The 10,246-nt window shown below is 41.2% G+C and overlaps 1 protein-coding gene across 3 annotated transcripts; it reads left to right on the top strand.

The window, feature by feature from the left end:
* The first annotated feature begins 2,063 nt into the window (after positions 1 to 2,063).
* LOC123151072 (uncharacterized) lies at positions 2,064 to 7,204 on the top strand. 3 transcript variants are annotated; one of them, XM_044570859.1, is made up of 5 exons: positions 2,064 to 2,248; positions 2,342 to 2,628; positions 3,274 to 3,420; positions 3,917 to 4,034; positions 6,451 to 7,204. In XM_044570859.1, exons 1-4 carry the CDS (start codon positions 2,220 to 2,222, stop codon positions 4,024 to 4,026), a joined length of 573 nt encoding a protein of 190 aa, XP_044426794.1. In that variant the 5' UTR covers positions 2,064 to 2,219; the 3' UTR covers positions 4,027 to 4,034; positions 6,451 to 7,204. The 3 variants fall into 3 exon arrangements, with proteins under 3 accessions (XP_044426794.1, XP_044426793.1, XP_044426792.1); XM_044570858.1 differs by lacking the exon at positions 6,451 to 7,204 and having other exon boundaries at positions 3,917 to 5,530; XM_044570857.1 differs by lacking the exons at positions 3,917 to 4,034; positions 6,451 to 7,204 and having other exon boundaries at positions 3,274 to 3,867.
* Positions 7,205 to 10,246: the final 3,042 nt, after the last annotated feature.

Genomic DNA, 10,246 nt, shown 5'->3' on the forward strand with positions numbered 1-10,246 from the left:
AAAAATATAGCTCCAAGTAAAGTTATCGATAGAAGTAGACGAAAGAGGGGATGCCTTCCGGGGCATCCCCAAGCTTTGGCTTTTATGTGTCCTTATATTATCTTGGGGGTGCCATGGGCATGCCCAAGCTTAGGCTCTTGCCACTCCTTGTTCCATAATCCATCAAATCTTTACCCCAAACTTGAAAACTTCACAACACAAAACTTAAAGTAGAAAATCTCGTGAGCTCCGTTAGCGAAATAAAACAAAAGACCACTTCAAGGTACTGTAATGAACTCATTCTTTATTTATACTAGTAGAATGCCCGTGCATTGCCACGGGCTTTTTAAATATTTTGCTGAAGTTATAAAAAGATAATGTATGTTAAATTTCAAAGGTAGAGACAATATAACACATACACCATTGCATAATAATTGAAGTTGAGTCCCCTCTCCCCTCCCTCCTCCCGAATCGCCTCGCGTGCAACCGGGAGGAAACTCTAGCCACTGCCAGCGGGGGCGGCGCGCACGGCTCGGGTGCTGGCTAGTGGCCATGACCATGAGGGCGGCTAGCTTTCGGCATTCGGTGGTGGGGGTGGTTGGCCTATTTTGGTTGCGCATCCCCTGTTCCGCTGGTGGATAGTGCTCACCAGGGTGAAAACTTTGTTTGCCTTTGGCCGACTGATGGCAACGGTGTGTGTGGGCGTTGTATCCTTCCTAAAGGCTCCGTCATGGCTGTTCTTGATGCTCTGGGACGCTCTGGGTGAAGACCCTGATCCTTTGGATTGGGTGGTGGTAGCGCTACACGTCATGATCTTCTTGAAGACGCCGCTTTGGAGGCCCTGATCCGTCGATGTTCGACTGCTCCTCTTCGTGGTGTCACGTTGAGGGATTCTTCAAAATCTAGCGATGATTTATCTTCCAACCCATAGTGCGCTATGTTCTGCTTGGAGTTTGTAGTTGTTCTCCAGCACCTCTGTATCCTGCCCCGGGTGTGTGTGGGCATGTGTTGTATGCGGTGGTTTGCGATTGATCGATGATCATTGCTTTATATATAAAACGGGGCAAAAGTCTTTATCGGCAATAATTGAAGTATGTGTGATGATATTTCTAAAACATCATTAGAATCCATCATTTTTTATCTCTGGTGAACAAAGTGGAACATATAAAAAGTCTGACTAACACATTTTTTATTTGCAATAAAAAACTAGATACTGCTAATTACATATAAATATATAAATATATACTCCCTCCGTTTCTAAATGTAAGGCTTTTTAGACATTTCAAGTGCACTACAACTTACAGATGTATGTAGTCATATTTTAGAATGTAGGTTCACTCATTTTGCTCTAGAAGTAGTCACTTGTTGAAATCTCTAAAAAACTTATATTTGGAAATAGAGGGAGTACAAATGATATTTTATACTCTTTCTTCTCTACTCTTATAAAAATAGAGTGGGTGATGATGGTGTGCCTGCCATCATGCAATATAGGCCGTCCGATTTATATCTGACGGATAGGAAGGAAACTACGGCAATTTTGCAAAAAGATACCCACACCCCTCTCCACATTTGCAAATAAGGCTTTCCCAAATTCATCCTTTTCTCCCACAAGATAAACTACTCATACAAATGCATCTTGATGTTCCGTGCAAAGCATGGGCACCTTGCTAGCTTCTTATAAAAAACAGAGTTGGTGATGATGGTGTGCCTGCCATCTTGCAATATAGGCCGTCCGATTTATATCTAACGGATAGGAAGGAAACTATGGCAATTTTGCAAAAAGATACCCACACCCCTCTCACATTTGCAAATAAGGCCTTCCCTCGTTCATCCTTTTCTCTTATAAGATAAACTACTCATACAAATGCATCTTGATGTTCCGTGCAACACACGGGCATCTTGCTAGTTACATATATATATATTTGTGGCTAGGAGTTTCTAGTACAAAGTTCGCCATGTACAATTGTTTTTGCTTTTTTCCTAAACTACCCTCCCACCTCATCCACTCTCTCGCTCACTCACCCACTCTCTGTCTCGCCTGCATCATCGGCGCCTCTCCCTAGCTCGTGTCGCCGGTGCCTCTCCCTTACCCGCGCCGCCGGTGCCTCTCCCTTGCCCGCGCCGCCGGTGCCTCTCCCTCGCCCGTGTTGCCGGCGCCTCTCCATTGGCTCCGTCGTCGGTGCCAAGATCTCATTTTTATTCTCCGATGGCTGATTTCGAGTGCGTCGGCTCGATCTGCAATGGCCTTCCTCCACTCCAACGCCGTGCGGTACGTCATCCCTTCCTAGCTCCCTCGCTCCTTCTCATCTGGATTCACTCACTCCCGTCTCTTCTCCCTCTCTGACCCCGTCTCCATTACCAGGATGATGCCATGGAAGGGCCACCATGGCAAGGAGCAGGATGACGCCTTGGAAGGTTCACCGACAGGAGCAACTACGTACGGTCTGGTCTTCTCCACTGACATGGATATCGACATGGAGGTCCGCCATGGAAGGCCTGGAGCTCGTCATGGAGGGTCCCTCCTCTCTCTTCCCCTCCCTCTACTCTGTTGGTTGGTTGGACGGAAGACCATCGCTCGTCCAGCTCTGCTTCTTCCACCGCTGCTCCCGTCCCACCATAGTGCCACAGACGCTATGCCAAGCACGGAAGGTATCACCCTCCTCCCTATTTGCTTGCTTACTGCAACTTATCTTCAGAGATGATAAAACTGTAGAAATTTGAAACTGCAGAAAACTGCAGAAATCTTTGGAGTTCCTTCTTCAGAAACTTTTATTCTGGCGCAGTTTGTACAGATTTTTATGTACAATACGCAAAGTCATATGACTGCTGAAAATGGACCGTCGTATATGCTTGTACAAGGTTGGGGTAGGCACGGTCAGCGTTGGTGTATTTTCAGTTTGTACTGTCATAATTTTCAGTTTGTAAAACTGAGAAGTGTATTTTCCATTTTGAAACTGAGATCTGCTTGCACTATCATACAATAATTTTCAGTTTGTAGATGACTTTAATTGATGGATTTCTTCTCTGGAATTAGATTCGGGGAGCCACCTCGATCCAGAGTACTCGTAATCCATTATAGGGCAGTTCAAAGCCTGCCTCTGGAAGCATTGGTTGACCTATTGGCACAACCCAGATTAGAACCTTGTCAGATTTTCCTTCACTTTGTTCACAACCTTGCTGCTTGGCTCCATCTTTTGGAAGATTGGCACCATTATGTAATTACTGTACTTATCTTTATCTTTTACTCGTTGATTACAATGTACCAGCATCTGAATTTTTTGTGCCCTGATGCAGGGGTGGATGCCAATACTCTTAGAATGGTCATTGGAGCAATATACACAATAGTGATGTTTGTCGGCATCAACAACTGTGCAACCGTTCAACCAATTGTTTTAATCGAGAGAACAGTTTGTACAGAGAGAGGGCTGCTCCATTGCTTAGGTAAGAATATAAAAGATCCTTGGCAGCTCCTGAGATTATTTGTGCCTTGTCAATGTGCAAATGCAATTTGTCTTGTGTATTGCATATGCACATCACATGGATTATGCTTGCATTTACTTCAAAATTTACGGCAATCACTAGTTGTCTTTTGAGCGAAAACTGAAATTTAAGTTCTCTGCTGAATTTGGGGTGTACTCTTGGTTAGTTTGTTACTATAAGTACCAACATTTCAGTAAAAGATTATTGATTTGTTTTTTAAAATCCATATCTTGAACTAAAAATCCTTGCTACATGTTATTTGTTAATGGTAATAGTTAGTGTTAGATTCTGTTATATGGAATCTACTTTATCATGGACATGCCTAGGGGCTTAGTGTAGTTATTGTGGCCCTGGCCGTCAGAGCTGAACTATCACTTGTTATCCCTACAGATGTTCGTGCTAACTGAATATGCTAATTTGCATTGCTTTTGTTGCATAACCATGTTTTTTTCTGAAGCTACTTATGCAGCGAGGGTACATGTTGTTCTAGATGGCTCTGTAGACAGTGAGAATGAGGAGACTCAAACTCATGAAGATTCTAATGAGGAAATCGATTATGATAAATAACAACACAGGTAATCTTTCAGACAGACACACCAAAAAAATAGTTCGGTCCTTAATTCATTACTTCCAAAATGTAAAGTAAATTCCAGAGACACATAACACAGAGTCTTTTGTGCTAAACTTTCTAATTAACCGCTCCAAAATATGTACTCGCCACAAACAAACTTTCTAATTCGCCAGTCTTCATCTTTGACTCACTACAAATAAACCTATGAAAATAGATGTCTGCTAAAAATCCTGCAAAAATTCCCATAAAATATTTCAATAAAATCTAAGAAGTCTTCATCTTTGAAAATCTACCACGGTGTCATAGGTTAAAATCCAATCACTTCATCATTGGTCCAATTAATTTTTTATAACAAAAGTTGTTCAATTTGTGACTAAAAAAGTGGCTGAATTTTAGAGTGGTAATATGGTATACCTCGGATAGGTTGGTCTATGATAACCGGAGGTGGAGTGGACCAGCATCTAATGTGAGGCAATCACTGGCGGTCTGGTCGTGGTTGTGGGTATGCGTTCGGTGCCTAGGGATCAGAGTCCGAATAGCAAAGTTCATCGATATTGTAGTTATTGTGGCCCTGGCTGTCAGAGCTGAACTATCGCTTGTTATCCCTACAGATGTTCGTGCTAACTGAATATGCTAATTTGCATTGCTTTTGTTGCATAACCATGTTTTTTTTCTGAAGCTACTTATGCAGCGAGGGTACAGGTTGTTCTAGATGGCTCTGTAGATAGTGAGAATGAGGAGACTCAAACTCATGAAGATTCTAATGAGGAAATCGATTATGATAAATAACAACACAAGTAATCTTTCAGACAGACACACCAAAAAAAAATAGTTCGGTCCTTAATTCATTACTTCCAGAATGTAAAGTAAATTCCAGAGACACATAACACAGAGTCTTTTGTGCTAAACTTTCTAATTAACCGCTCCAAAATATGTACTCGCCACAAATAAACTTTCTAATTCGCTAGTCTTCATCTTTGACTCACTACAAATAAACCTATGAAAATAGATGTCTGCTAAAAATCCTGCAAAATATTCCCATAAAATATTTCAATAAAATCTAAGAAGTCTTCATCTTTGAAAATCTACCACAATGTCATAGGTTAAAATCCAATCACTTCATCATTGGTCCAATTAATTTTTTATAACAAAAGTTGTTCAATTTGTGACTAAAAAAGTGGTTGAATTTTAGAGTGGTAATATGGTATACCTCGGATAGGTTGGTCTATGATAACCGGAGGTGGAGTGGATCAACATCTAATGTGAGGCACTCACTGACGGTCTGGCCGTGGTTGTGGGTATGCGTCCGGCGCCTAGGGATCAGAGTCCGAATAACAGAGTTCGTCGGTGTGGGCTAGCAATGTTAAGACTTTAAAAAGATTATCATCAATTGTGCACTACATATCTGATCTTGACAGTGCAATATGAACATGACTGATGTTTAATATAGCGAACAGAATATCAAATTAGAAATTGTGGTGTTGTTTGGCTGGAGGGGACGGTAATTCAGGGAGGGGTAGGGAGGGTGGATTATGAGTTTGAGGGTTGAAGTCCCATCATTTTAGAAAGTTCAATATACATCGACACTTCATGATGATTCATCATAGGATGCATTTCAAGATACAAATCAGTCACTCACAGTTTTTGTCTGTCTTACCAAACATGAAAGTAAAACTAAAACCAGAATTTACATGCCTAATCCCACCATGATGTCCCACCCTGTCCCAGTTGATGCCCAAGCCAAATAATCCAGGGAAGATATGTAGAACAATGTAATGTATGACCGGAGAACCGAACTACTAAGATCAATACAGTGAGAAAACTAAGTTTTTGAAAAGTAGTCAATGATAAAAAAATGTTAGAACTTCATCAGTTGACACCATAACAAGTAAAAACACAGAAGACATGTGACTGCTAATTACTCAATAGATGTAGATCAAGTTCCCTCTATAATACCTGCAATGTTAGGAGTCATCTAAGCCCAAACAGGCATCATGCCTTCTCATTTATCCAACCAGAAACCTCCTCTAACAAGGCACGGCCCTGTCCAATGGTGGCACATTTTTCACTCGGGCATACCATGTTGGCATGAGAAATAATCTCAAGAGCATCCCATTTAACCAAAAATGTTACCATTCCAGATTAGCCATGCAGCTAGTTGTATCCTATGCGGACATGCATCTCTTGTTAAATTAGAATTCATCACAATAACAAAAACGCAAAGCGGAGAAAGCACATATGTTGGTGTCACGGTAAGCAGCCAATTAGTACAAGCTTCCACATTATGCAAAACTGCACTACAAAGATATTATTACCGATATGCGATATTCTATTTACATGTAGAAGGTAGATTGCATCGTCATAGAAAGTATAGAAAATTTCAATGCTTACAGACTTACCTTCCCATTATTCTTTCTCAGATCAGCAGAGATGAATCGGCTTCCACCGGATCCTTAGCTGGTGTAGCCTCAACTGCTTGCTCAGGACGATTGCTTAGCATGACGTGCAGCCTCCCGCGGCAGTAGTTCAACTCCTGCACAATTACACAAAAGGCATAGACCGTCAGAACATAGTCCAATGGTCTCTAGACCTGGCGTACATCGGCGCCTCCATGGCTGCTGAACAGGATGAAGAGGAGCACTGGAGGACCATGGCAGCGGTGAGACCCAACCCGTCGCAGCGCCTAGTGAGCAGGCGCACGGACACACTAGTAAAGCATAGCACAGCGGCGACATGTCCTCCATCTTGATGCTTCAGCCGGGCGTCACGATGCAGTCACACAATGACCTACACTCCATGATAACCTCTCGATTCCGCCGCCCCCAAATCTCACGGCGTCGAGGTGGCCATGGGAGGGCTCGCCAGAGTGGTTTAGGCGAGGATCAGGGGGTTGTGGAGATCTGGGTGGAGGTGGTTTGGAGAGGTTCGGGGGTGAGGGCAGGTCTGGATAGGATGGAGACCGTGAAAGGAAACAAAAAACATAGGTGATTTCCTCCCTTTTTTCCATGCGGAAGAGGAGGTGGAGTCAAACGTTTTATTTGGAAAAAAATCGGTGGGGGAGGTCGATCGATGCGAGGGGTTGCGTGTGAGCGAACGAACGACGTATGGGCGAGTAGAGATTGGTGTTAAATCTACTGTATTCCAACTTCTCTATGGATTACAAACTATTTTACTAGCCATAGATTCATCAAAATAAGCAAACAACACACGAAAAACAGAATCTGTCAAAAACAGAACAGTCTGTAGTAATCTGTAGCTAGCGCAAGACCTGGAACCCCAAAATTCTAAAATAAATTGCTGGACGTGAGGAATTTATCTATTAATCATATTCAAAAAGAATTAACTAAATAGAACTTTCCAAATAAAAATGACAGCAGTTCTCGTGAGCGCTAAAGTTTCTGTTTTTTACAGCAAGTTCAACAAGACTTTCCCCAAGTCTTCCCAACGGTTCCACTTGGCACAAACACTAATTAAACACAAAAAACACAACCAAAACAGAGGCTAGATAAATTATTTATTACTATAGGAGCAAAAAGCAAGGAATAAAAATAAAATTGGGTTCCCTCCCAACAAGCGCTATCGTTTAACGCCCCTAGCTAGGCATAACAAGCAAGAATAGATCTAGGTATTGCCATCTTTGGTAGGCAATCCATAAGTGGCTGTCATGATAGATTCATATGGTAATTTTATTTTCTTTCTAGGGAAGTGTTCCATGCCCTTTTTAATAGAAATTTAAATCTAATATTCCCTTCCTTCATATCAATAATTGCACCAACCGTTCTAAGGAAAGGTCTACCGAGAATAATAGGGCAAGAAGGATTGCAATCTATATCAAGAACGATAAAATCTACGGGCACATAATTCCTATTTTCAACAATAAGAACATCATTAATTCTTCCCATAGGTTTATTAATAGTGGAATCCACAAGATGCAAGTTTAGAGAGCAATCATCAAAATCACGGAAATCTAGCAAATCACACAAAGTTTTGGGAATAGTAGAGACACTAGCACCCAAATCACACAAAGCATAAAACTCATAATCTTTAATTTTAATTTTAATAGTAGGTTCCCACTCATCATAAAGTTTTCTAGGGATAGAAACTTTCAACTCAAGTTTTTCTTCATAAGATTGCATCAAGGCATCAACGATATGTTCGGTAAAGACTTTATTTTGACTATAAGCATGGGGAGAATTTAGCACGGATTGCAACAAGGAAATACAATCAATTAAAGAGCAATTTTCATAATTAAATTTCTTGAAATCCAATATAGTGGGTTTAGCATCATCTAGGGTTTTATTTCTTTTAATCCCACTTTTATCAATTTCATCATCAAGATCTAAATACTCTGAATTTTTAGAACACCTTCTAGGTAAAGGAGGATCATATTCAGTCCCATCATTATCAAGATTAATATTGGAAAACAAAGATTTAATAGGGGACACATTAATAACTTTTAGATCTTCATCATTATTTTCATAGGAATCCGGTTTAGCGGCCATCTTATTGACTAAGATAGCTTGCATATCCGAAATTTCAGCAGTTAATTTTTCAAGATGAGCAATTTGGGATCTTATATCATCAAATTCTTTAGACATATCATCGAGCTGTTTATTCATATAACTCATAAAACCTTTTTGTTCCTTAAGCTCATTTCTAAAGAAATTATTATGCTCAAATTGCAAAACCATAAATTTCCTGACGTTGTTTTCGATATCCTCTAACCTTTTAAGGTGAAGATCACCAAATCTAGGAAGAGCCATCGCGACAACAAGCAATCCAACACACGAGCAAACAAAAAGCAAACGGGCAAAAAGAGACAAATAGAGAAGGAGGATAGAGAGAGAGAGAGGGCGAATAAAACGACAAGGGTGAAGTGGGGGAGAGGAAAACGAGAGGCAAATGGCAAATAATGTAATGCGGGAGATAGGGATTGTGATGGGTACTTGGTATGTTGACTTTTGCGCAGACTCCCCGGCAACGGCGCCAGAAATTCTTCTTGCTACCTCTTGAGCATTGCGTTGGATTTCCCCGAAGAGGAGAGGATGATGCAGCAAAGTAGCGTAAGTATTTCCCTCAGTTTTTGAGAACCAAGGTATCAATCCAGTAGGAGGCTACACGCGAGTCCCTTGTACCTACACAAAAACAATAGTTCAACGCAACGAACGCGCTTAGGGGTTGTCAATCCCTTCATGTTCACTTACGAAAGTGAGATCTGATAGAGATGATAAATAATATTTTTGCTATTTTTGGTATAGAGATGCAAAGTAAAAAGTAAAAGCAAAGCAATAATAAAGTGATGGAGATTGATATGATGGGAAAGAGACCCCGGGGCCATAGTTTTCACTAGTGGCTTCTCTCAAAAGCATAAGTATTCAACGGTGGGTGAACAAATTACTGTTGAGCAATTGACAGAATTGAGCATAGTTATGAGAATATCTAGGTATGATCATGTATATAGGCATCACGTCCGAGACAAGTAGACCGACTCCTGCCTGCATCTACTACTATCACTCCACTCATCGACCGCTATCCAGCATGCATCTAGAGTATTAAGTTAAAAACAGAGTAATGCCTTAAGTAAGATGACATGATGTAGAGGGATAGTTTCATGCAATATGATAAAAACCCCATCTTGTTATCCTCGATGGCAACAATACAATACGTGCCTTGCTGCCCCTTCTGTCATTGGGAAAGGACACCGCAAGATCGAACCCAAAGCTAAGCACTTCTCCCATGGCAAGAACAACCAATTTACTAGGCCAAACCAAACTGATAATTCGAAGAGACTTGCAAAGATAACCAATCATACATAAAAGAATTCAGAGAAGATTCAAATATTATTCATAGATAGACTGGATCATAAACCCACAATTCATCGATCTCAATAAACACACCGCAAAAAGAAGATTACATCGAATAGATCTCCACAAGAGAGGGGGAGAACATTGTATTGTGATCCAAAAAGAGAGAAGAAGCCATCTAGCTACTAACTATGGACCCGTAGGTCTGAAGTAAACTACTCACACTTCATCGGAGGGGCTTGGATGATGATGTAGAAGCCCTCCGTGATCGATGCCCCTTCCGGCGGAGCTCCGGAACAGGCCCCAAGATGGGATCTTGCGGATACAGAAAGTTGCGGCGGTGGAATTAGGTTTTGGCTCCGTCCCCGATTGTTTACGGGTATGTAGGTATATATAGGAGGAATGAGTACGT

Source organism: Triticum aestivum, chromosome 7A, assembly GCF_018294505.1.
Source record: "Triticum aestivum cultivar Chinese Spring chromosome 7A, IWGSC CS RefSeq v2.1, whole genome shotgun sequence".
NCBI lineage: Eukaryota > Viridiplantae > Streptophyta > Magnoliopsida > Poales > Poaceae > Triticum > Triticum aestivum.

Excerpts from the sequence above, each read along its gene's own strand:
- LOC123151072 (XM_044570857.1), top strand. The coding sequence starts at position 2,220 with ATGGCCTTCCTCCACTCCAACGCCGTGCG. Across the intron at positions 2,249-2,341 it reads CTCCACTCCAACGCCGTGCG|GATGATGCCATGGAAGGGCC; the intron begins GTACGTCATCCC and ends CTCCATTACCAG. Across the intron at positions 2,629-3,273 it reads CGCTATGCCAAGCACGGAAG|GGGTGGATGCCAATACTCTT; the intron begins GTATCACCCTCC and ends GCCCTGATGCAG.